The 27,790-nt window shown below is 33.6% G+C and overlaps 1 protein-coding gene across 1 annotated transcript in view; it reads right to left on the reverse strand.

Annotated features, from left to right (window-relative positions):
• Positions 1 to 27,562, reverse strand: part of bel (ATP-dependent RNA helicase bel) — a 51,865-nt gene extending 24,303 nt beyond the window's left edge. Inside the window, exons 1-4 of the mRNA XM_074176371.1 lie at positions 27,210 to 27,562; positions 24,032 to 24,291; positions 6,846 to 7,176; positions 5,050 to 5,390 (exon numbers count right to left, since the gene is read on the reverse strand). Of these exons, the coding sequence (XP_074032472.1) occupies positions 5,050 to 5,390; positions 6,846 to 7,176; positions 24,032 to 24,291; positions 27,210 to 27,254 (977 nt within the window). The 5' untranslated portion in view covers positions 27,255 to 27,562. The remainder of the gene's footprint in view (positions 1 to 5,049; positions 5,391 to 6,845; positions 7,177 to 24,031; positions 24,292 to 27,209) is intronic.
• Positions 27,563 to 27,790: the final 228 nt, after the last annotated feature.

The raw sequence follows: 27,790 nt of genomic DNA on the forward strand, positions 1-27,790 counted from the left end.
TATTTTAGAAAATCGTCAATACTATAAAGACAATGCTCAGTCAGTATGTTTTTCAATTTGTACTTAAATATTTTAAACGATAAGTTGCGAAAATGGATGGGTAGGGCATTGAAAAGGTAAGTGTCCACTTTTTGCGTCTTTTGCAACCTCAATTGTGGTTTTATCAGATTGTTCTTTGACCTGGTGTCATGGGCGTGAACATCAGAATGAGCTGAATACTCATTAATATGTTTCCTGACATATAGTAATTTTTCATATACAATGACGGCATATAAAGTCATGATCTTCAGAGCTGGGAATATTACTTTACAGCTCGAGTCCCAATTTGCTCATTTGCTCATTAAATGTGATTGAGCTGAGTTTCCCCAGGCTAATATACCATAGCGAAGAAGAGAATGAAACAGAGAAAAGTAGGTGGTAAGAGCAGCCTCTTGATTGACTACTTCTCGAATTTTTTTTATTGCAAATACACATTTAGCAAGTTTGTTACAGAGAGTACTTATGTGTTCAGACCAGTTTAAGTGACTATCGATTAGAATACCAAGAAATTTGGTGGAAGTATAATTACAGCTGTTGTTTAAGGCTCTCGAATCAAAATTAAGAGTTACAGTTTTTGTTTCATTCAGTAAGAGATCATTCGCCGAGAACCATGTTTTGGCTTGATTCATAATTGCCTCAAGGGCAATTTCGGGATCCTCCCGTCTATCAATACTAGCACTGATTGTAGTATCGTCAGCAAAGAGAACTGTTGCTGTATTATGGTAGGTTACAGAAGACGTCATATCGTTGATATAAATTAGGAAGAGTAATGGTCCCAAAACTGATCCTTGAGGCACACCCCTCATTATTTCAAGGGGATTACTTCTTACATTATTACATTCAACAGTCTGAGTTCTGTTGCATAAGTAAGAGGAGAATAGGTCAAGCGTGTTTCCCCGAACACCATAATAATTGAGTTTACTCAATAAAGTTGAGTGATCAACACAATCAAATGCTGCTGATAAGTCAGTGAATAATCCTATACAATGTTGATTGTTTTCAAAGCAATTTTCAATAAATTTGGTTAAAGAAAGAATAGCATCAGAAGTTGAAACACCTTTTCTGAATCCAAACTGTTGAGGTATTATTGTATTAAACATATTAAGATAACTGTTTAAGTTACTATAGATTGCTATTTCAAAGATCTTTGAAAACGAAGGTAGTATTGATATTTGTCTGAAATTTATTGGTTGAGATGGATCTCCTTTCTTATAAATAGGGATGATTTTAGCTTTTTTTAGTTTAGTAGGAAAGTGACCTTGTGATATACAGGAGTTTATTATATCAGCCAGGGGATCAATAATCCATAATACACATTTTTTTATAATAAAAATATTTATACCATCAAGATCTTCAGTTTTTTTATTTTTAAGACCGTTTATTATTACTCTCACATCATCTGGAGTGACTGGTTTAATGAATAGAGACTGTGCAGAATTAAGTTTCATATTAGAGAGTAAAGTTTCAGAGTCAATCGGGGATTTAGGTATTTTCTGAATCATTCTGTCAGCATTTTCTACAAAAAAAGAGTTTAACCTGTCTACAGATATGTCATTGGGATAAACCTTTTTTTGGGTTCTGCCAGCTTCACGATTTATAACTTGCCATACAGCTTTGTTATAATTATTTGATTCATCCAAGAATTTTTGATTATGAGCTTGTTTAGCTGATATTAATAGAAGATTGTACACTCTTTTGTACTCATTGTAAGCTTGTTTATTATTATCAGATGGATATTTTTTACAGTAAGAGTGCAGAAAGAGCAATCTGTTTTTTGCAGCAGTCACTTCAGCTGTAACCCATTTTTTAGAAATATTTTTACGTTTTTTATTTGGACCAATGAAGCAAATATTATAGTAATATAAAAATGTTTCATAAAACGCATTATATTTATCCTCGCTCGAGACAGCATTATAGGAGTCCCGCCACTTTTCAGCTTTCAGGTAATTTACTAGCATTTCAATGTTGCCTTTGCTATAGTTTTTACTTTTAATATATTGTGTTAGGGATTTATCATAATCACACACATAATTCATTAGCTGACCGTAGTGATCCGACAAGCCAATATCGATTATATTGACGTCAGAATAATTGAAGTTAGCAAAGATATTGTCAAGACATTTACCTCTATTATTTTGAAATCTAGTATTCAGAAACACAACTTGATTTAGACCATATGTTGAGAATAACTGTTTTACTTTGCTGCTATTGTTATCATTTACATCCAAGAAGTTCACATTAAAATCTCCCGCAAGAAGTATTCGGTTTTTAAGATTTGACTTATAAGATTCAGCAATGTCAAGAGCATTTACCATAATTCGTAGAAATTCATCAACATTTTGGCAGAATGTTGATCTATAAACTGCAATTACTATTAATTCTAATTGTTTTATATAACAAGCTGCTAGTTCACTTACTCTTTCTTTTGACAGCTCAGTAATTTTATGTAGATCAACACAATCAAATGTTTCATGAACAAATATGCATGCACCCCCATTTTTGAAAGAAGATCTGCAGAAACAACTTACCATTTCAAAACCAGTTATATTATAATAAGATTTCTCATAATTATTTAACCAATGCTCAGTGATACAAACTATTTTCAAGTTGTCATTTTGACTAACAAACCTATCAATTTCTAGTATTTTATTTCTAATACATTGTGTATTGAGATGGAAAATTGAGATACATTTGTGTGATTGTACTTTTGGACTTAATTGATCTATAATTCTGTTGTCATCGCTAATTAAGTAATTTGATTCTTCATCTGCTCGGTGTGAAAATTTGATTTCATGGTAGATGGTTTATTATCTGCCTTAGGAGCATTTATCTTTTTTCTATGAATATCGAAGTCAAAGCGTCTAAATCTCACACCTCTTGGCCAAAAGTTAGGATCATAAAAATGTTCTTTAAATTTGAAGTCCCCTGCCACCATGAAATCCTTGTATTTGTTTTTCGAGTCTAATCTATTTACTATAAATTCTTCAGCATTTTCACCAGTTTTATGTTGGAGATATTGTTTTATATCACAGTCATCTACATCAGGTTCAACTCGATACAAATACATCCACACTTTTGGTGTAGCTCCCCTAAATTTGCTAATTCCTTCCTCAGCCAGTCCTTCCTGATTTCGTCGTTTCTTTGTTCTTTTTCTGTGTGATTGCCAGTCATCATTCTTAATGTCACCATTTTCATAAGCTAAAGCACTATTTCCATCCAGGTTGAATAATTCATTGCACACTTCAATTTGTTTTGCCTCAAGGTTAGACATGTTATGATTCGTGGATCCCCCTGTATGATTCGTTTTGTTAATCTTCTCTTTATCAGCTCCGTTTTTTATGTTTATATTTACCTGGTTTTTGTTGGAATGTGATTTGATGTCAGGTATTTTTATTTCAGGAGATGTTTTTCCAGCAACTAGTTTTTTTTGTAAGTTGCCCTTATTTTGAAGATTTGAATCTTCTGCATTTTGCGAAAAGTAGTGGTGAACAAGTTTTTTGATAGTCTCTTCTACTAAATTAGGGCTCTCCTGTCTGTGTGAGTGACAGGGTGTTCCGAATTTTTCTGTATTTAGCTGTTCCAGTGTATGAATTTTTTCTTCTAGTATTATCGTTTTTTCTTTCATCAAGGTATTTATCTCTTTTAGTTCGCTATTCAGGTCTGTTAGTAACTTATTTTCTAGTTTTAATGACTTTATTAGGAGATCTTGTGTTAGTACGTCCTCCATCTCTTCAGAGCTATCACTTACTTTCCCATTAGAGATGAATTGTCTGTCACAGCAATTTTTCCTTCCAGCGCAACTATTATGAAATACTGCATCACAATTTGAACAATTTACACCTTTTTTCACTTTTTTATTACAATATAAACAGAGCTCATTTGAACGTGAGTCCGTCTCGCCCGCCATCTTTACTTCCCTCCTCATCAGGGAGAAATGTATGGAAATGTCAAATTTCCAGGTGTACACCTACAGTTGTCACAACATGTGCATTTTTGTGTACTAAACTCTCCAAGACTGTTTTTGCTATTAAAAAAGTTGGAGACCTTGTAAATCAAACAGTAGCGCTAACTTCTTATTACTGCCTATTCCATTCATACCTTCAGTATGCTACTTTATTTTGGAGTAAGGCAGCTCAAACACACATAGTTAAACTACTAATTTTACAAAAGTCTGCCATAAGATGTATTACAAGGTCAAATTGGGAGGCTAGTTGTTGACCTTTATTTCCGGCTCTATGAATAATGACTGTTTATGCCTTAATTATATACCACATATATTAAAAATAATATTGAATGCTATGAAACTCATGAAGATACATGAATATGATACAAGATTCAAAACCAGAATAGTTGAACCAAAAACAAGGCTTCAAAAAAACCACCAAAATTGATACAGGACTCTATAAAAACTCACCATCTCAATTTCGAGATATACCTCCAAAAAAATTCAAATCCAAATTAAAATGTATCTTATCTAGTAACTGTATTTACAACTTCCAAGAATTTACTCAGTTGATCGCTGAAAATCGGCATTTGTTCATGGATAATCACAGTGATTGAATATAATTTCCCATTTCATTGTTACTGCATATTTTCATACATTCATCTATATTTCATTTATTTGACATTCTATACATTTCACATTATATATTTTTTTACATTTTATACATCATACTTCATATATTTTATACATTTACGTTTTATATATAATTCATACATTTTACATATTCATATTTAGTCATCCCTTAAAATGTATTTTATCTTTAATATCATATATGTTTTTATTCTTCAATATCCCATATCACAATTATTGTCAACCTCGATTATATTCCCAGGACTACAAATTATTCTATCATCTATCTTTAGTTATTTGGATTAAGGTTTGGACGTGTCTATAAAATGTAAAATTTTCTTGAGACAAATAAAAATGAAATGAAATGTTGCCTGTCTGTGTTACTAGATTTAGGCAAGTCAAGTTACTTGTTTGAAAATGAATAAAATTATACTCACACAACACAAGGTCTAACACGGGATCTGTAAGCAAACTTTTTGCTTTCATCATAAATTTGTGTGGCCAACTCTCGTGTTGGAGCCAACACCAATCCCAATGGAAATTGCTTGCGCCTGTTCCTGCTACCATGCTGGATGTTTGGGGGTCCGTTTTCGAACATCTGGTTCAATATCGGTACCAAAAAGGCAGCCGTTTTGCCAGATCCTGTCTGGGCACAAGCCATCACATCTCGTTTCGATATTATTATCGGTATTGCGTACTTTTGTACTGGGGTAGGGGAATCATAACGAGCCAATGCAATATTGCTGCGAATTAATTCTGTCAACTGTACCTCCTCAAACTACAAATAAATTCATTTATTGTTAAAATCAATAACGATTTTTATTAAGGCACAAAAAATAGGATAGGAAATGAAGGAGAAACCTGATCAAAAGAATGAATGAATCCAAATTGAAATTTATGTTTTATGTTAATAATCAAGTTTAACTTGATTATTAATGTTTTTTCATTGTTTGAAAGGATTTACAGATTATAAACACAAAAATAAAATTATCGGAAATTCTTGTAAATATCATGTTGTAAGTACTACTACTTCTACTGTCTTTTATTGTACATAAAAATACCTTTTTTTTATGCTAAAGTATATCTCAAAATGAATATTTATGAAAATGAAACTGATATTCTTGGATTATATAGAAGAGTGAAAGTAGACACACCTGTGGAGTAGCTATTTATGTAGAGGAAAACATAAAAGAAATTTTTTTAAAATCTGACAATGAAACTTACATTCTTGGATACAAATTATATAGAGAAGACAGTAAAAGTAGACACACTTGTGTTAGGAGTCGTACGTCAAAAAGGCCTCGTTAATATTTAGCTCGCAAAATTTCAACTTCTGAGGGTTGAGGCTATATGTTGATTCCAACATATAGCAGATGAAACAATATTTCGAATGACTGTGAACTGGATATTATTGTGAGACAATGCCTATGCCATCAAGGATGAAAGTTGTTAAATAAATTTGGTTCTTGCAAATATTAGCAAATTTCTTACAGAAGTATTGATATTACCTAGAGTAATTGATTGTGACCATCACATAGTTACAGTCAGGCAAGGACCATCTTTGACAGAAATAAAACATTAGCAAATAGAAGAGTGAAAAATATGATTCTGAGTTAATTAATATGTGGATGTCCTTGGTGAATTGGAAATATCTCAAAAAAATTAATGAAAATACATCCCACATGTAAAGAATAGAGGAATGAAACCATAAATTTGGAAATGAAGATTTCTCCCTCTGAAACGTCAAAAATTCTGAAAATGAAAAAGAAGTATCAGGAAAAAAGTATAAACCAATTGAATGCTCAATATTGGATATATTAGTTAAAGATAAAACTCTACAACTGAAAAATACTTTATGCTTCAAACAAAAACACTTTCTAAGATATCAATGAATTTGTGAGATGTAAGGCCGATTGAATTCTTTACCATTTCAATTTTATAGAAAAGTCTTTACTGAATGTTTTTTTCTAAATGATAAATTCTTTGACTAGCCTGATAATTTCATGAATTAATAAATACGTCAATTATATAATGAATAAATTTCATTTATTCTATTCTGATGCTTAATGATAGTCAAAAAAACTGTAAAGTTTTCAAGATAATTTGATTCAATTAGCACCTCTATCTCATATGGTATATTTTTTGTAACTAGTTGTGTTGTGAAATACACATTCAACCATTCGGTAAATTCAATAACAAAAAATTGAATTTATAGTAACGTCAATATACTCACAGATGTAATGTGACTCGGCACTTTATCCCCGGTTGCTTCAACAGGTATATCTTCATACTTGCTGAAATTGATTCCAGTATTGCCAGTGCCGAACAACTCAACTTCGATACGTTCATCTCTGGCCAAGGGAATGGTCCAATCATTTTCATTTCTTCGATTGTCACTCCATCGGCCACCTCCGGAACCTCCTCCGCCCCCACCGGAGTTGTCATTCCATCGACCCGTTTCGCGTACAGGTTTCTCCGGTTCCTGCCATCTGTCATTACGGGGCAGGTCATTATCCCTGTCCTGCCTGGAATCCCGGCTGCTGCCTTGATTCCATTCGTTGTTTCTACAGAAAGAATAATAACTTCATATGTCAAGTAACTTTCAATTCATCAAATTATATTTCAAATCATTTGGATCATTGCTTTCACTAATATTGTTAATATATCACTTGCTTCTGAGTTCACAGTCTGGACTATAATTGATATCATTTAAAAATAATGTTGCACCGATTCAAAAGGAAAAAACACGTTTCATTTAAAGGAAAATATATTAACTTCAAACTGATTTATGAATTTACATGAATAACCTAAAGATCTTACATCCAAAAAGGTTGTTAGGAAGTACAATTGTATACAGTGGTACATTCATCTCTGACATTGTCTCCCCCAGTACTGAATCTACTTTTGTCAATACAAATATCAAGTCGATATAGTTTAATGAGAGTTCCCTTGAACAGTTCTTAAGAAGTACGAATAGTTGACTACTCAAAAAATTTCGTTGTCGTTCTTGTAGACTATCGCAATTGCTCCTAATGGCCACACACCCCTTGGCATGTTATTCATTTATTCATTTATGGAATTGCCTATTTTTACAAAATAATTAAGAAATTCACACATATAACTGTCAGCTAGATGAAAGGAAAAAATATAAAAAAAAGAAAAGGCAAAAATAAGCCAATCATTACATACAATCTTTTTAAATGATTCCAAAGAAGAATTAAAAAGTTCTAAATCCACATTATAAGTGTTTGCAAGCCTCAAAATTCTACCCACAGTTGCTATAATGAAAGGATACTCTGAAGATTTCTGTATTTCTTGTTTTCTTTGGAAAAGTTTGTTGAAAATAATAAAGACAAAACATTCAAATTCGGGAAATCAGGAGTATAGAAATTAAATTGTGAAACTTATCCTAAGTTGTATATTGGTCAAATCGGCAGAACATTTAGGAATCGCATCCAGGAACATCAAATCAGCTATGTAAATAAGAAAACAAATTCAAAGGAAAATCATATCTTTAACGAAGATTTTAAAATTTCACACATAGAAAATAAGCAGTGGAAATTAATAACCTTAAAAATTTTAACATTTTACTGAATCACCAACTACACCACCATTACTGAACTTATTTTCTTAGAAACCGATGTTATCCTAGTCCTATTAGATAATCATAATCGAGGATGTACTATAGGTATATAAAACGTTTGTTTGAAGGTGATTGACAATGTTTCATGATGAATTTCATTATTTCGGACTTCCATTGTCTGATATATAAAATGATTTGAAATCCCTGAAATAACTAAAATAGAAGAAATAAAAATTAAAGAATCTGTTTAAAATCTGTTTTTCCGTTAATCAGCTGTCACCCCCATATGAACGACAACTCTCAGAAGTTGAGAAACTTGTGCGAGCTAAGGACTAACGAGGTCTTACCTTTTAACGTGTGATTCCTAACACGGTTGCAGAATCATCCCAGCTTCAACCAGATAAATTCTCTCGAGAAAAATATCTGGTCGAGGCGGGAATCGAACCCACGGCCTTCCGATCGTGAGTTGGGCACACTACCACCGCGGCCAATTCCACAACAAAGAAGAAGAATAAAAATGAATAGCTGAAAAAACAATTATATTAAGCAAGCATTATTATTTCATTTCAGGTTTTTTTGCTTAACATAATTGTTTTTTCAGCTATTCATTTTTATTCTTCTACTTTAATTTTTAATTCTTCTTTTTTAGTTATTTCAGGGATTTCAAATCATTTTATATAATATCAAACAATGGAAGTCCGAACTAATGAAATTCATCAGTATATAAAAGTTGAGTAGATACTCTGGGTGATTATAATCGAGTAAGTACCTGTGTGGGTAGTTCCCACTAGTGATTACTTGGGATGTATAAAAATTAGAGTAAAGAATTACTTTTAGTATTTGCTATGAAAAAGCTACTGAGATAACGAAACATGTGATATTTTTGAAAATAAAATTTGTGAAGATCAAATCGTTAGGTGTAGTTTGGTAAACCTATTAAAAGTTTTCAATGATCGATGCTCCACTCTTATTTGATATATTTTTCTTCAGGTTGCTGATATCTAGTGAGAAGCAGGAAACCTGTACAATTTTCTACCTTAGTTGTTTGCCTCCAAATAAGAAACTATTATGTATAGTACTGGGTACTTTCTAGGTAGCTAATTAAAAATTGCTTAGGGTGTCTAGTATTTTACGCTCAAATATTCTTTGTTTGTCACCACTTATCCAGCTGTTTAAACCAGCGTCATGCCTTTGTCGATTCTTTAACAAGTGGTACACTCAAAAAATTCAATTATTCAAAACACAAAACACACTTTTATAAATAGGTTTCAAAAAACTGTTTTTCCAATAATCTGGAAAGATCGACGATTTCAAGGAAATATTGAATATCATGTGAATTGGTTTGACCAGGGTAAAAATACATTTTTTGATTAGGAATAGCGGAATTTAATATCAACGCTATAACTACATATATCAACCGTCTTACTAAATTTATATTCTGGAATTTGGTTAACTGTTTCATCACTGATGAGACTGATGAGAAATATTCTGCAAAAAGATTCACAATATCATCACTATTTTCACTGACAGAGTCATCAAAATACATTTTAGATGGTAAGGAGTGTGATTTTTTTTATTATTAATATAATTCCAGAAGCTTCTAGGATTATTGTTGATGTTATCTCTATTTTATTCATGTATGCTTGATGGCCAGTGTTTCTCAAAGTTTTGCACTTATCTCTCAAATAACAAAATTCTTCATATTTATAAAAATTTCCATTTTTGTATTCTCTGTGAACCGATTTCTTCTTGAAAACTAATTTTTTCAGCTCAGAATTGAACCATATTGGGAAAGTAGAAGTTTTATATTTTTTTAGTGGAACAAAGTACTCCAGAGCTGTATAGAGAATATTGTAAAAATTTGTAACTACAATATTTAAATCCTCATCCTTCAGTATTTCGGTATCCCAGTTGATACTTGCCAAGAAAGCATTCATGCCCATATAATCTCCATTTACAAAGTCATAAAAGTATTCATCATATTTTAGATATTCCTTTGTATCATTTTTTAAATCAAAACATACCGAAGAATGATGTAATGTATTTTGAAAAGTTGGGTCCGATGGATTTTGAACAAACATATTTATTAATGATGAAAAAATTAAATATTAGTAAACTTTTCTTGAATTTGGAATATTATTGATTTGATATAAATTATGGAACCTAAATGAATGTAATAAAGCTAGTGCAGGTGAGTTTTCTGGACAATCAACATTCAGACCAAGCTCTTCATTAAACCAAAATGCGTCGGGTATATTATAGTCACCAACCACAAAGGATAATCTTGCTAGTACAGTATTTTTCTAAAATATAATCAACGGTAGCAGTATGTTCCATATAAGTATTCACTACAGAAGAAGGAGGAATATATACACCCCCGATAATGATTGTTGAAGCACCTATTGATAATTTAACATACAGATGTTCTATATTGTCAGGAGATATGTCGATTAACTCAGTTATTAAAGATTATCTTTTGGCTATTAGTATTCCTCCTCTTCTTTTTTTATCGCTATTTGTTTGGTCTCTATCTACTCTATATATGTAAAAACCTTTTAAACCCAGTTCACTATCGAAAAAGTCTCTATTAAGCCATGTTTCTACTAAAATTATAATATCATAGTTTCAACACATAACACTTTATTGAAATTCTAATATTTTTGTTCTCATACCGCTGACATTTTGAAAATACACAGAAAACTGATTGGGTTTTCCTTTTTTGCAGCCGCTTCAGTGATTTGAGGTACTCCATTAACATATCTTATTGTAACATTTTCTCCCCTCTGCTTTCTATCATCGACTTCTTTCTTCATATTTTGCCAGTTTTTTACTTTTAGTGGAGTTAGATCAGCATTAATGAATTTTCTTTCCTTGAGTGCACCTCTTTTTTCTTTTGATTTAATTAACTTGTTTGCATCTTCTACTCTGCTAAAAATAACTTTCAACGCACGGTTACCACTTTTATTCTTCTGTCCAACTCTGAATATCTGTTTAATATGTAAATCCTCATGAGTTACTTCTTTAACTATTTCCTTGGTTACCACTTTTATTCTTCTGTCCAATTCTGAATATCTGTTTAATATGCAAATCCTCATGAGTTACTTCTTTAACTATTTCCTTAACAGTATTCAAGTCTGAGTTGTAAGAATTACCTTCTGCTAGATTGAATATCATAACATTGTTAATTTTTTTTTGTCTCTCGTATATTTCATTTATGACTGTTTCTTCGGAAAAAGATGTACATGTTTATTTTTGAATTTTTGATTTCAGTTCTTCAACCTCAGAAAGCAACTCATCAATCTTCTTGATTAAATTGGGTACTAATCTTACCCCTGTGAGACAATCATCACAATGAAACTTCAACAGCCGTTTTCCTTTTAAAGCCATGACCTTTAATTCAGATGCACTTAGATTCGAACATTCTGCATGCATTTTGCGTTCACAACCATCACAACTCAAGGGCAAGTCATTTCCGGTAATTCTACATTTTAAACAATCCATGGTGTAGTATGTTTCTAGAGATATTTACTGAGTCCTGACCTCTCAATTGTAGGTGCTTCATGAAACTATTTGTTAATGACACTTCAATTGCAGTGAATGACTCATACTTACTGAAGCAATAATTTCAATAAGAAAACACAAATTTAATTCGATTAATACAAAAATTATAAATATCATCATTAATGAAGAGTCTATTGAAATTGTTGACGAAATTGAATATAGCTTCATTGTTGACAACACTTTTGAGTCTTAAATAAATTTTTTTTTCTTCAAACGGATTAGCAGATCTTTATCGTTTCCATTGAACCTAAGGAAAATCGAGTCATTGCTGAATTAAACGCTGTGTTCAAGGTCATAAAAAGCGTGAACCCACAAATAAACACCAATTTTCTTCGACCCATGCGTCTAGAAAAATACGATGCCAATAGAACTACTCCTCGATCTATCAAAGTAACCCTAGAGAATGAGGACTCTGTAATGGCATGAATTAGGAACTCAAAAAATTTAAAGAATGATAACTTCAAGCATGTTTTTATATCCTTCGATAAGACACCTCACCAAATTCAACACTACAGAGAGCTACGCCAGCAATTGAATTAAAGAAAAAATAACCTCATTATTAAATACTTCAATGGATTTCCAAAAATTGTTAATTTAAACTAGATTGGGTACCCAGCTACAATTCGCATAGTCTCTCTATACAGTGTGTAACAACGAAAACTTAACAGAGCCGTTTTTGTATATGAAAAGGAGGATTTTTAAAAAAGCTCGGACACGTCCATTTCTAATTAAAGGGGGACACCTTTCAGACTAATCAGATTTTTGTAGTACGCACCCCCTCGGAGGGGTGCGTCCGACGACCCTTATTTAGATAGAGAAAGTAGGTCGAGTGGCACCTTGTTTTAAAGGTCTTTCGAATACCTTTACATCTCTGTTGAAAGAAAATTTTTGTAACGATTAGTTTTCGAGATAATTTGAAGATTTAAAGGTATTTTTATTGAGTTCAACTCTTTTTAAAATAAATCAAATTGTTTTTAAGGTACAATTTACGTTCAGAACTTTCATAAAAAAAATAAATTTTTGCTTTTTATGACAACCTGCTAATACGTGTCTATTTGATTTCGCAAAAAGTAAGAATTATTTGTTTATTACGAGGAGATTTTATCGGGGGATGGGGTGGGTTACCACCCTTACATTTTAGGTAAATTGAGTGGCACCTCCTTATGAAGGTTGCCTTTTGACGTGGATATTTTATGCTTCTGATAAAAAGTGAATCATACTAAAAACTTACCTACACAACGAATACAACCTGCTGATTTCCTTGAATGCTGATGACACAGAAAAGTTTAAAAAACTGTTTAAGGGTTATTAAATCCCAATAATTGTTTTTAAAGCACACAAAAAAAGTAACACCTAATAAGGGTAACTCACATAGGAAATTTAGAGTAAATGTTCAAAATTTGCTCCATGCAACAATAAAGATTTTGTTCGAATTTTGCTCTTACATTATTCAACATCTCAGGAGTTATAGCTCGGCATTCATCAATATACCTACAACGTAATTCATCCAAATTGGCTGGCTGTGTAGCATAAACTTTAGACTTTAAATATCCCCACAAAAAGTAGTCCAGTGGTGTTAAATCTGGTGATCGTACTGGCCATTCAATTGGACCTCTTCTGCCAATCCAGTGTCCTTCAAAATGATTATTCAAAAAATTTCGAACCTGCTGGGCATAATGTGGTGGTGCACCGTCTTGTTGAAAATGGATAAATTCATCTTGACATCTTGGATCCTGTTCAATTATTTCAACTATACGAGGTTGTATTGCCTCTTCAAGAAGTTGAAAATAAGAATCACCAGTAAAATTTCCATCAATGAAAAATGGACCTATAATATGATTTCCTAATATTCCTGCCCAGACATTCAACTTTTGGGGATGTTGGTTATGTATTTCTGCGTATTGTCTTGGGTTTTCATCCGACCAATAACGGCAATTGTGACGGTTCATGCAACCATTTAAATAAAATGAGCTTTCGTCCGAAAAACAGATGTTATAAAGCAGCTCGGGATTTTGCATTAATCTCTCACTCATGCCCTCACAAAACTCCTGTCTTCTGTAAAAATCATCCTCATTGAGTTCATGAACAAGTTTAATTTTGTAAGGATGGAATTTATGGTTTTTAAGGATTCTCCATGCGCTCATATGGCTTATTCCGGCCATTGCTGATAAACCTCTGGTACTTAACCTGGGATTGGCGATGACTTGACCAATCACTCCAATCGCATTATCGTCATTCACTACCCTTCTCTGAACATTTCTTTTCTTATTTAAAACCGAACCTATCTCCCTGAATGTTGTGACCAAATCCAGAACGTGATTTCTGCTTACGTGTTTAGCAGGGTTTTGCTCGTTAAATGATGAAATGATGTTCTATTAGTATTTTGGTCGTTGCCAAAAAATAAAGCAATAACTGAAACCCTTTCAGCAGTAGTGTAAGGCATTTTTAAACAAATAACAATAATAATAATAATAATATTTATTCATCCTTAAAGACGTTAACAAACGTATAGGATAGGTCAGTATTAAGCACATAAAAATCACATCAAGATAAAATTGTAGATCAGTAGATAAAAATTATACAATAAAAATTTATACAACAAAGTCAGAATTACAAAAATTAAAACAATTGTAGTTATAAAAATTGAATATGTCATGCCAAAGCCGCATGAACCCATTCAGTCGAGATGGTCCGAGAGAAATTCGCCAATACTATAGTAGGCCTTAGAAAGAAGCAATGTTTCAACTGCTTTTTTAAATGCTACAGTGTTCATCTGTTTGAAATGGTCTGGTAACCGATTTAATAATTTTATTCCCATATATTTGGGAGAATGTTCGAATTTTACAGTTTTATGTTTAGGAATGCTCAACTCCTCTGCATATCGAGTTGGGTAGCTATGATAGAATGAGTTCTTAGTACAGTCTGTTATACATTCGCGAACATATACATAAAAGTATTTTAAAGATGTAGATGCAGGGAAAGGTTAAAATTTGATGACTAATGAAAAATGTCTTGCATGATTCCCTCCAAGGGATGCCTAGTAATTTCCTAACAACTTTTTTTTGAGCAATGAAAACCCTATCTTTGTCAACACTGTTTCCCCATAGGATCACATTATAACTTAGATGGCTATAGACCAGACTGTAATATACATCTAAAATACAATAAAGGCATACAATTCTTAATTCTTGAGATTGCATTATACCCTTGATTGATTTTTTTACAAACAACTGTAATATGGTCAGACCACTTCAAACAGTTGTCTACATGAACGCCAAGGAATTTTGTACAACTTGTGCATGCCAGTGTCATTCCATTGATTAGTAAGGCAAGCGATTGCTTTTTCAGATCGTTTTTTAAATTAAAATAGATATATTTTGTTTTGGTCAAGTTTACAATCAGATTGTTCCTTTCACACCAATTTAAGAACAGTGGTATTAATTCCTCTGTTTTTGATTTTAATTCCTCCTGACTCTCTGCTGATACAGCTAAAGACGTGTCATCTGCGAAAAGAGTGAGAGCATGTTCATTACTGGTGAAATAAGTAGGTAGATCATTTACAAACAATAGAAAGATCAGCGGACCTAACACAGAGCCTTGAGGAACTCAAGAACATATATCGTGATAGTCTGATTTCATATCTTTAATCTTGACGAACATCCTACGATCTGTAAGAAAGTCAATGATCCATTCTAGGAAGTCCCCTCTAAATCCTAGATTATATAATTTGCTCTGGATGAATTTAAAATTTAAACAATCAAACGCACGTGACAGATCGAAGAATACTCCTACAACGTGCTTACCCCTATCTAAAGAAGCGTATATGATTTCTAAGAATCTCCAAGTAGCTGATTGAGTGGACTTGCCTTTGCAAAAATCATGTTTAAACAAAACAATTAAACTATGTACTAATGAAAACTGAAAGAAGAGGAGTGGGTATTGATTTAAAAAAAGGGATTTTATTAAACAAAAAATTGATAAAAAGAACTGCTCGAATTTTTTTTTTATTTAGGCATACAAGTTACCGAGTGGTCTGTCTAATGTATTATTAACATGGCAATTTTAACTTCAAATTATCTCGAGAACTAATCGTTACAAAAATTTTCTTTCAACAGAGTTGTAAAGGAATTCGAAAGACCTTTAAAACAAGGTGCCACTCGACCTACTTTCCCTATTTAAATAAGGGTCGTCGGACGCACCCCTCCGAGGGGGTGCGTACTACAAAAAATCTGATTAGTCTGAAAGGTGTCCCCCTTTAATTAGAAATCGACGTGTCCGAGCTTTTTTTAAAAATCTTACTTTTTATATTAAAAAACGGCTCTGTTAAGTTTTCGTTGTTACACACTGTATACTACCAGAACGTTAGAGGATTAAAAACAAAAACAACCGCCTTTTATAATTCCGCATCCAGTGGTGAAATGGATATGGTCTGCCTATCAGAAACTAATCTTCAGGACGATGTGTTTATTCAAGAAATCTTCCCATCAATGTATAATGTATTCCGAAGTGATTGAGATCTGGTAACCAATAATATTACTAGGAGGTGGTGTCCTGTTGGCGTCCAAAGATAATTATAGGTTGCTACAAATTTCGTTTTTGGATATAAGAGACACACTCCCTGAAGTTGATATTGTAGGCTCCAAATTAGTACTTGGCAGCTTTACTCTGAATATTATTGTAGTTTATATACCCCCTTGTTGCTCCAATATTCACTATGAAACATTATTCGATTTTCTGGAGAGCTCTGACTGACTGACTGACTTCAATATCCCTAAATATAATAATAATAATAATATTTATTTATTCTTTGAGACGTTAACGACATATAGGACGTTAAAATAGTATGAAGAAAATAAACATACATAAAGATAAAATATCTCAGTAGTTTTAAAGTATAACATGTTAAAAATATAAAGAAAAAACCAAGATTACCTAGATTAGAGTTACTATGGGCAGTTTCTTTGTGATCAGGTTGATTAGTTGATGCTTCTATGCACTTTAAAGATGGATTATTTTCCAGGAGTATGATTTTTTCAGATAAAAATGCAATGAGTGTGTCTTTGTCCCTGATGATTGTGTCCTTGTCCATGATTATCTGCCTTAGGAGTTTGTTTTCTTCCCTCAAATAGCCTGTTTCAGAGAGTGTATCTGAGTCATAATCTGGTGCCTGGAATTTCGTGCTGAGAATCACTTCACAACAAGAATTTACTCTTTTTGCACAGCTACTATGATACATTGATTCACAGGTAACACAACACAAGACCGTACTGACGTTTTTCTTGCAGTAATTGCAGATTTTCTTTAGCTCATCAGGGCCGACATTCTTACTGGCATCCATGTTTGAATATAGTTTCAAATCCGAAACTGATATAGACTTTAATGATACCAAATTTCAGTACAGTAGATGAACAACACCGATTCTGGCTCACCGGGAGTGGGGGGAAACGTCATCGAAATCGGCGTAGGATGGAATGAGTATAGTAGCGATTTAAGCGTGGAACTCCGCCCCTCGGCCCCCTTGGTACTCCACCTAACCTATCGGCCCCCTTGGTACTCCACCTAACCTATCAGCTCCCTCAGCCCCCTTGTCACGTTCCAGTCACGTGATTTTAATTAAAAAAAGTTTATAGTTATGAGATTCGAACCCACGACGTCCGCGCGGTAGACATTGTCCTTAGCCTCTACACCATCGTAAGATATTGAAGTTAACTGCGAATGTTGGGTATTTATAGCGTTAGTTTTATCGGGACCGAAATTGACTCATTCATTATACTTGACAGCATTTTTTTTTATTTCCGTAGATTGTAATCGTCATTATCATATTGAAGATAGGAAAATATACTTAGATTTGGGAAATAATTAATATTTCATGTTCGATTCATCGATACAAAAGTATATGGAAACAACAAAAGTTATAGAACACACAGAATCATCTATGAGTCACTAGCTGAACTATCTATTGGTTGAAGAAGGACACTGTAAACACTAGACTCATAAGACTGCATCTGTCAATACATGCCAGCATGGAGGTTCGGCGTTGCCAGTTGTACAATAAATCATTGTTTATGGGGCAATGTAGCGTTGCCGGTTTTGGAATTAATCGTCAACTACTCGACGAAAATTGGAAGCGCGAAAGTGATATATTAATAATAATGAATCAGATTAAAAAAAACGTTACAGACTAATGAGGCTGTATCGTTCCAAAGTGTGATCCCTCAATGTTACAAGGTATCTCAAAATACATCATTGAAAACAAACATGACGTCGAAGTGTACAGGGCGCGTCAAAATATATTTAAGAAAAAACATGTCAGTTCAACAGAAGTCTAGCATTCCAACATGCCAAAAGGGCACTACGTCTCGTATCTTTGTTAACCAAGTTAGCATCATCAGGAGAAAGAGGAGATCCAAAAGTGTCGAGAGGTTAAGCGTTGTGGACTCAACGTGAGGGCAATGAGAGAGCGAAGTATTCGACAATGACATTTCAAAATACGTTGTTTTACGTGCGTTTACGGTCGTTTTTCGTGCGCTTTCGATCGTTTTTCGTGCGCTTTCGACCGTTTTACGTGCGGTACAATAATTACTGTAAGAGATAGTATTCGAGAAAAATGGATGTCAGCAATTACCGGTTCTTATCTTTTATTCATTATTAAAGATTGAGAAATATCAGTAATTGTTATTTCTCATCTTCTGATGTATCTAGGATAAAAATGGTAGTCCAGGGTTGGCTTGAGGAATACGTAAATACCTCTGAACCGTTTTGTATTACAAAATAATTGAAAAAAACGTTAATCCTCAAAAAATATGTATAGAAAAACACTCAAGTATATTAATCTGAGAAAAATTTTGAAAAATTAATGATAATTCAACAACAACTCTCACGACCTTTGAATTAAATTAAATTTGAATAAATTCTTTTGTGAAAAAGTCAAAAACGTATAAAAAATCTTGCAATAAAAATTCATAAAGTGAACATGAAAAACACTTACTTTCAGATAAAATCGTTGCACTTGTCACTAGTATCACTGATACAACTAACTCATCAATTTGCCTCGCAGGAGGTATTTATAGGAAAATAAGTGATGACATATTTCAAAACCAAACAAAGAGCCTTTGTTCCGTCGCTTTGAGAACTGCATATCTCTGGGTGCTGATTCGGCATTGACAGTGATCAATGTCACCTTGGCTAAGAATAGGAAAATAGGTGATGACATATTATGCAATCAAACAAAGAGCCTTTGTTTCGTCACTTTGAGCCACGTTTCTGGCTTTATCAATAAGTGAGAGCGATAATGCTGCATACCTATATTATATATTTTTACCAACTTGAAATAAAACAAAAAATTTACTGTTTCAATCAAAATATTCATTTTTTTATTAAAATTCATAATTGTTGTACAAGTCTAATTAGAATACATACTGATATCGTAGATTCTATGATAACTCTATAAACGTCAAATTACATTTGTGACTTCTTTTTCTCTTGCCTCGTTGTGTGTTCTGGAACAAATTCAACAGTTTTTTTTAATGACGAAGATCTTGAAATATATTTTTCAATTCACATTTGAATGGTGTATTCTTTGGAATTGCGCCTGCGCAAATACCCTCATTGACTGATGTCGAACGAATCGATTTCCATTGTTTACACTAGCCTTCAAGCATATTTCTTAGGAATTTCACCCATATTCGGTACGTTTACATATTGAACAGAAATTATTGTAGTCGGAAGTACAAAATTTGTTTTTCAGCATCGTTGACGACGTATTCTACACTCTGAGGCTGGAACACTTTGTCTTGAATGTGTAAATTATTCAACTGCTTGAGAACCATTTTCTTTTCCTCATATAATTGAATATCTTGACGTAAATGTTGGACACGTCTCTCAAATTCCTCTACTTTACGTCTGTATACTCTGAATGCCATTGTAATACTAATTTTTGTTTACCAAAGACGTACGGAAGATCGTTTTCCTTCGAAACTTATGCAAAATAACGTATTTTGAAATGTCATTGTCGAATACTTCGCTCTCCCATTGCCCTCACGTTGAGTCCACAATGCTTAACCTCTCGACACTTTTGAATCTCCTCTTTCTCCTGATGATGCTAACTTGGTTAACAAAGATACGAGACTTCCGACATGTTGGAATGCTAGACTTCTGTTAAACGGACATGTTTTTTCTTAAATATATTTTGACGCACCCTGTACACTTCGACGTCATGTTTGTTTTCAATGATGTATTTTGAAACACCCCATATACAATGACGGATCGCAGGTTGTCATATTTTTTCTTAAATCTGATTCATTATTATAAAATATATTATTTTCGCGCTTTCAATTTTCGTGGAGTATTTCACGATTAATTCCAAAACCGGCAACGCTACATTGCCCCATAAACAATGATTTATTGTACAACTGGCAACGCCGAACCTGCCATGCTGGCATGTATTGACAGATGCAGTCTTATGAGTCTAGTGTTTACAGTGTCCTTCTTCAACCAATAGATAGTTCAGCTAGTGACTCATAGATGACTGTGTGTTCTATAACTTTTGTTGTTTCCATATACTTTTGTATCGATGAATCGAGCGCCTATTTTTGTGCGGTTACTGATAACAGGACATGAAACAATTCTGTACGATAAATTATTAAAATGAATCTCTCAATATACGCAAAGCCACGTAAATTTGTGCATCGATTACGTCACACGCGCCTCTCGCTCTTACACACACACACATGCACATCTTTACATGAAATATTAATTATTTCCCAAATCTAAGTATATTTTCCTATCTTCAATATGATAATGACGATTACAATCTACGGAAATAAAAAAAAAATGCTGTCAAGTATAATGAATGAGTCAATTTCGGTCCCGACAAAACTAACGCTATAAATACCCAACATTCGCAGTTAACTTCAATATCTTACGATGGTGTAGAGGCTAAGGACAATGTCTACCGCGCGGACGTCGTGGGTTCGAATCTCATAACTATAAACTTTTTTTAATTAAAATCACGTGACTGGAACGTGACAAGGGGGCTGAGGGAGCTGATAGGTTAGGTGGAGTACCAAGGGGGCCGATAGGTTAGGTGGAGTACCAAGGGGGCCGAGGGGCGGAGTTCCACGCTTAAATCGCTACTATACTCGTTCCATCCTGCGTCGATTTCGATGACGTTTCCCCCCACTCCCGGTGAGCCAGAATCGGTGTTGTTCATCTACTCAGTACATCCTCAACTTAACAGTACAACTCGATAACGAATATTAATAATTGCCAACTGGATCTAGTTATAACCAAGTGTGACGATTGTATCGTCTCGAAATGTGATCAATCTTTTGTTAGCATAGACGTTCATCAGCCTGCACTTTCTATTTCATTGAACTATCGTACTCCTCATATCAATGACTTTGCTATTAATACAACAGACGCTATTAAGCAATTTAATTTTCGCAAAGCAAACTTTCCAGCTATGTATGAACTGATCAGAACAACCGAATGGTGTGACGTTTCTGAATGTACTGACATCAACTCGGCATGTGATTTATTATATCAAAAATTACACAGCATCTTCTCTCAAACAGTTCCACTGAGAACATTGAAAACACGTAAATTTCCCCCATGGTTCGACGCCGACGTTATCAGCCATATAAAGAAAAAGGAATCAGCATATAAAAACTATAAGAAATATAAAACAGCGTTTTATCAAAATCAATTTTCGGATCTGAGAAAAACTGTCAGAACTACAATAAAAGCAGCATATAGTCAATTGACAAACTCAGCTGAAAATAATATTTTATCTAACAGCTCGACTTTCTGGTCTTTCATACACAATAAAAAAGGTCATTCGCATATACCGGGTATAATGAAACTTGATAATGAGGTATTTGATAAGCCTGGGGGATAAGCCTATTTCAGAAGTGTATACTTGGTTTCGGACGAGAATATGCTTCGTGAAAATTCTCATGATTCTGATTTAGATGCATTGAACATCGCTGCCTTCTCTAAAATCGATATTATTACAGCTTCAAAAAAATTAAGAAATAAACTCACCGCAGGCAATGACAATGTTCCTAGTCTTGTGATAAAGGACTGTATCGACGTTTTCTCCATACCTCTAATAAGCATATCCAACTTGATTTTATCAACTTGTGCCTTCCCTGAGCAGTGGAAAACGGCTCGAATTTGTCCGATATTATAAAAAGGCGACTCTAGCGATATCACAAACTACAGGGCGATTTCAATTTTATGTAACTTTTCTAAACTCTTCGAGATATGTGTGCAAAAAGTTATGAACTCACATATTCAAAAAGTTATTTCTCCTACTAAGTATGGTTTCGTACAACAAAGATCATGTATGACAAATCTTGTGTTTAAATCAATATCTCTGTACGTACCTGGACAAGTAAAAACAAGTCGATGTTGTTTATTTAGACTTTCAAAAAGCCTTCGATCAAATAGACCATTACGTTCTTCTCAGCAAATTCACAAAATTGGGACTCTCTAACCAACTGTTCACTCTAATTGAATCATATCTAATTAACAGAAAACAAATCGTCGAATATGAATCTTTCAAATCGGCCCAGTACGTAGTTACATCTGGGGTACCACAAGGTTCCAATCTTGGACCTCTTTTATTTTTAATTTTTATTAATGATTTGGCAACCTCTATATCATAAAATCGACGACATTACTGACTGCCAACGTGTACAACATGAATTATTTGTAATCAAACTTTGGTGCAATGATAATCGTCTACAACTGAACGTATCCAAATATAAAATAATATCATTTACAACAAAAAAGCGAACTTTAATGTACGATTATTCAATCAACAAATCTACAATCAACCGCGTACGTGAGATAAAAGATCTTGGTATAACATACGACAGTAAATTAACATTTAAAACACATATTAGAAATATGACTGCTGATGCAAATAGGATGCTTGGATTCATTTACAGAAATGGCAAGAACTTCAACCCTAAAATTACTATATTTTGCGTATGCCACATCTAAGTTATAGAATCCGGTTTATGACTTCCAAAAAACATCAATTAAGAGCGTACAAAGGAAGTTCCTAAAATACTTATGTCTAAAAGTTGATGGTCAATACCCCACGAGAAGCATCGATCATAACATATTGTTGACACGATTTGATATGACATCTTTGGAAAATAGGAGAGTTATCCTTGGTATAAAATTCCTGCATAAATTACTCAACAACAATATTGAGAGTACGGTTCTTTTACCCGAAATCAATTTCTTAGTACCAAGAAGTGAAGGTCGACACTATCTGAAATTCTATTGCGAAGCATCACGCACAAATATTATGCTACGATCACCATTGAATTTTATGTGCAGTAGCTTCAATAAAATCTGTGAACACCGCTTTTGTTTTCACTCTAGTCTCATTGCTCGACAGTAATTGAATTTCAGTGTTACAACAAATGAAAACAAAGAAATGCGAGTGCTGCTGGAATGTAATGAATATATTCCTATCATACCAATGATCCAATTTCTAAATTGGTGGATTGTGAAAGGTTATACAGCAAGCGTCAAACGTGATGGCGAGCCCGCTCCCATGCGCACAAACTCATTTTCAATATAACCCCCACTACAGCTCTTGTAAGACATACAAATGCTCTGTACAGAGGCGTAACATCACTTGTCCTCCAATGCTGTTGACATTTGGCGTCTGAATACCCTAATTGAAACTAATTATAGGTACGACACTGGTCGGCAAAGGGCTTATCGTAATCCAATAGGAATTTAGTTGGGAGGGTCTATACCTGCGCGATCGCTCGCCATCAAGCATGGCGCTTGCTATACTACTTGCGAAATTTTATATCGAACTGCTCGAACTTTTGCAGAAAGTGCTTGTTAAATTGGAACTGACAAGACTTTTCCTCTTGACAAATTTAGTCGTCAACAACTATTTAATTTATATAACATTTTTTCAATCGTATTTGTGAGGGTATTAACGAGTATTGAAACAAATAAATGAAACTGATAAGAGAAATATCTTCTACACTACTTCTCCATAATTTTTTATGGAGAAGTTCTTTTTGGAGAAACTCGCATCATATTTCAATGACTTCATTTTATATTATTATCAAATTCACAATTACCCTAAGACAGGAAACAACCTTCTCTATTTCCTAGGGGGCTCTCAGAGTACAATTAACTACCATATGATATTGAATAATCAACAGTCTATGTATGCGTATTAGGTTCGTGTTCAGTAAATTTAATGTAGCATGCAATATGTTATTTTTTTTTACCTATCATCTCCATTTTGATTATCTCTTCGATTTCTAGTGTTGAAGCTGGAAAAGTCACCACCACGATTATCTCGACTGTCCCTGTTATAGTTGCTGCGGCTGCTTCCCCTTCCACCGCCACCTCTAGAATCTTGTCCTTTGTCAAAACGATTATCGTAGCTGCTGCTATTATCAGATTGACTTTGATTCGATTTATTGCGCAGATGCGGAGGCACGTAGCGGCCGCTAGAGCTGCGACTCTGCAAGTCCAGACCAGCAAACTGTAAAATAAATTGAATACCATAAAAATACTGGAAGGAAGAATTGAAACCTTGGCATAGATGAATCAATAAAAACACTCCTCTCGAATACCAGAACTGTGACTCTCTTCTCAAGACATGTATAACAAACATAGTTGGGGTCATTAGGAGGTGAACTATACAGTTCAGCATTGGCATATACATAAGTATGTTGAAGCACGTCTTGTGTTTTTGGTAGTTAGACCTTTCAGCTTCGACTTTAAAGCCATTTTCAAGAAGCTATCACTACACTGAGGTCCCAATCTGCCTACTCATCAGGTAGTGACACTCTGCAAAGGTTTTCTGAGTTGATGCCGGACCTTCAATCTGCCTACTCCCTAAATCTAGTCGCTAGCCTCCGCAAGGGTCTTCCGTGACATTATTTTAATAAGATTCTACACTACAGTATTTGATATTACCTGTTTTCTCAAATCGTTTCTTCGATATTCTAAAATGTTTCATCTGTGATTGACGTCTGTCTGGATAGTTTGAATCTAATTTATTTAAGATTTGAAATGTTTCACCAATCATTAAACACTGAAATTGGCTACGACTTTGTATATCGCCACAAATGTGTGGCGATATACACCAAAACTGTGTTACTTTATCGCGAATAATTGGAATGGTGTATGCTTTAGGTGTAGGCGAGGAAAACTGTTATTTGTGTTCCCTTGTGTGTGCTGCAAAATATTGCGACAGATTGCATCAACAGGTGAAATCTTGTTTTAAATTAATGAGAGAACAATTTGCGAGAAGGAATCATATTGAATACAAAAAAAAGGGTCGTGCTAAAACAGTATTAATTGATGAAAACTGCTCAGCAGAAAATCCTTAATCAGTGTGTTGGGTGAGTAAGTAAAGATTTGGAAATATCAAAATTTTCAGTTGCCACAAGTTTGAAAGATAACAAATTTCACCCATACCGCATACAGCTTACACCAGGAGTTGATAGAAAAAAAATTCTTCACCAAGTCTTCACAAATGGAAGAACTAAAAGAGCTTTTAACCAATTGCAAGGTATTTAGATCTCTGAAAGAGCTAGAACCCCTGTGATTCTTCTACGAAACCCCAGGCTTCCGCAGACAACCATTTAGAAATCTAGGTACTATAGGTACTACTGAAAATAGATTCATTTGAAAAAAAAATGTTAAACGCTTTTTCATTAATTTCAACTATTATTATAATACATACAAATTTGAAACAATCATTTTGAAATGTCTGTTCAATGACAGCTGTAATTATTTCAGTTTGGAGTGTGCTCGAGTTTGGATCTAAGATCTTAGTTCAGTTGAATGTTAGTCAACTTTCTAAGCATAGTTCTCAGTATTTCATTGATTTGATATGGTTGAACTCTCAGTTCTTGGTCTTAAGGTGGATTTATGCAGCATCAACTTTCATCTTCACTTTCACTTCCACTTTAACTATAAAGGATGAACTATTGGTTTTCAGTAGATCATTTTATGCTCAAATTCAATTTCAATTTTCATTTTCACTTTGGAAAATCAAATGGTCTCAGCATGGTCCTGCTGCTGGATGAGTGATAAACATCTGCGAGACTAACCTCTATGAGGTATCTTACATGAACGTGTCGAATATAATTCAATATCCAACTTGGTATTAGCCGAGGAAGTAATTGTTTTTCGGCAAGTATTCACCAGAACCTGCAGAGTAGGTATTTGGAGAAATGAATATTATGGGATTTTATTTCAAAATATTCATTTCCTAGTAAAGTGTAACTTGCTTTTGCATATGCACACTCTGCTCATCATGTCTGAATTCTAAAAATTACATATATTTATGTATTAACATTATGTTGATGATTTGAAAAAATTGATTTGTAGATGGCGTCCACAACCTGGAAATTTCAACCAAAGGTTCATAGCTTCAACTTTAGTCTTACGAGATGTGTTCTATGAACCAGTATCAGTTTCTAACATCGAATTATTTGAGTCAATAAATATCCACGAAAAACAAAATTCAACATAACACAGTCTATGAATACCATGCAGTATTTAATTTGAGGTAAGATATTATAGAGAAAAATCCTGCTCAACAATTTATTCCAAATAAACATATGTATTGTGGTGTAATCATGGTAATTAACAAATACAAAGCGAAGATCACGAAAATAAAAGAATTGATGCTCCCAAAAATGTATTTTATGAAAGAGAGGACATTGGTAGATCATGATCTTCAGATGATGTAGTGCTACAGGTTTTTCCGGGTTTTCCTGCAGATGAAAAAGCAAATGAACCACTGTAATTATTCACGTCGCGTCGCTCCAAAGCGCCACTTAATTTTTGTTTCATAATTTGTATTACTTTTTTTTGATAATAAATACATGTGCATCTATTTAAAAAAATCTACTTATATCTATATTTTGTAGGGAAGAATGGAGGGCATAAAAATAAAATTTCCAGCATTACAGTTTAGCTCTAACACAGAAACATTCAAGATTCACTCAAAACCTATATTTCCTTTATTCACAAGATAATTTTTCTGGAGTGCAAAATTTAATGGAGGTGATGAATGGGATAAAATCAAAATTACCTACATACTTTCATCTGTTATTACATATTTCAATTACATTTTACATAACAAATACAATAATCAACTAAAAGAGACAAGATTACGTTTGATATTACATCTGAGTTCTTTGTTATTTTTGGAATCATTTCGAAACATGCATGAAAGTAAATAAGTACGATAAATCAAACTCAATTTGACTTGAGTAATAAGAATTCTTTTTACAACCCAAATTAGATTTTTCAAAAAAACAATTTGATTATGCTACGATTGAGGAGCCGATCAATAGTGGAAGAATTCACGACCTCCATTGTCAGGGCTTCCGGGTAGGAGAAACGTGGTAGCATTAAAAATTCGTGAAATTTTCCACTCACCTGCTGCTCTAGACCTGATCCATTTTCGTTGGGTGCATTACTCATATTATAACAATTCAGAACGTGTAGTTGAAGTTTTTATTGCCAAAACTTCCAGGATAGATTTCACAAAAAGCGTCTAACAATTTCACAAAACCGTCGTCTCCGCTCACTGTCGACACTACGCGATGTGTTGTGAAACGTCACTACGTCATTTACTGCGCAAGTCAAATGAAGAAATTGAAAAAATAGTTACTAAATGATTTATAATTAGGAAAATGCTGAGAATGCTAAGTGGACGAAAAATTTTACATTAATAATGAAATATGATTATGTGACATTTCTATGATCTATGTCAATATTCTAATCATTTGGTTTTGGCGATTTTGGCCTACTAACTGCCACAAACCACAGAATTTTACATACAACCACGGACATTCTGTTATCAGGGTTGCACTCAATATCTGATTTTTGTTTTCTGACCAAATTTGGAGAATGAAGATATTGGACTTTTTGTGACCTTAAAATGAAAGAGAAGTTCTTAATTATTCCATCGTTGTTATCAAGTGAATCGACAATTAATGAAAAAGGTAAAAAAGTAA

This window comes from Leptinotarsa decemlineata, unplaced genomic scaffold (assembly GCF_025532065.1).
Source record: "Leptinotarsa decemlineata unplaced genomic scaffold, Ldec_3_MD MMD2_P_RNA_scaffold_14, whole genome shotgun sequence".
In the NCBI taxonomy this organism is placed as follows: Eukaryota; Metazoa; Arthropoda; class Insecta; order Coleoptera; family Chrysomelidae; genus Leptinotarsa; species Leptinotarsa decemlineata.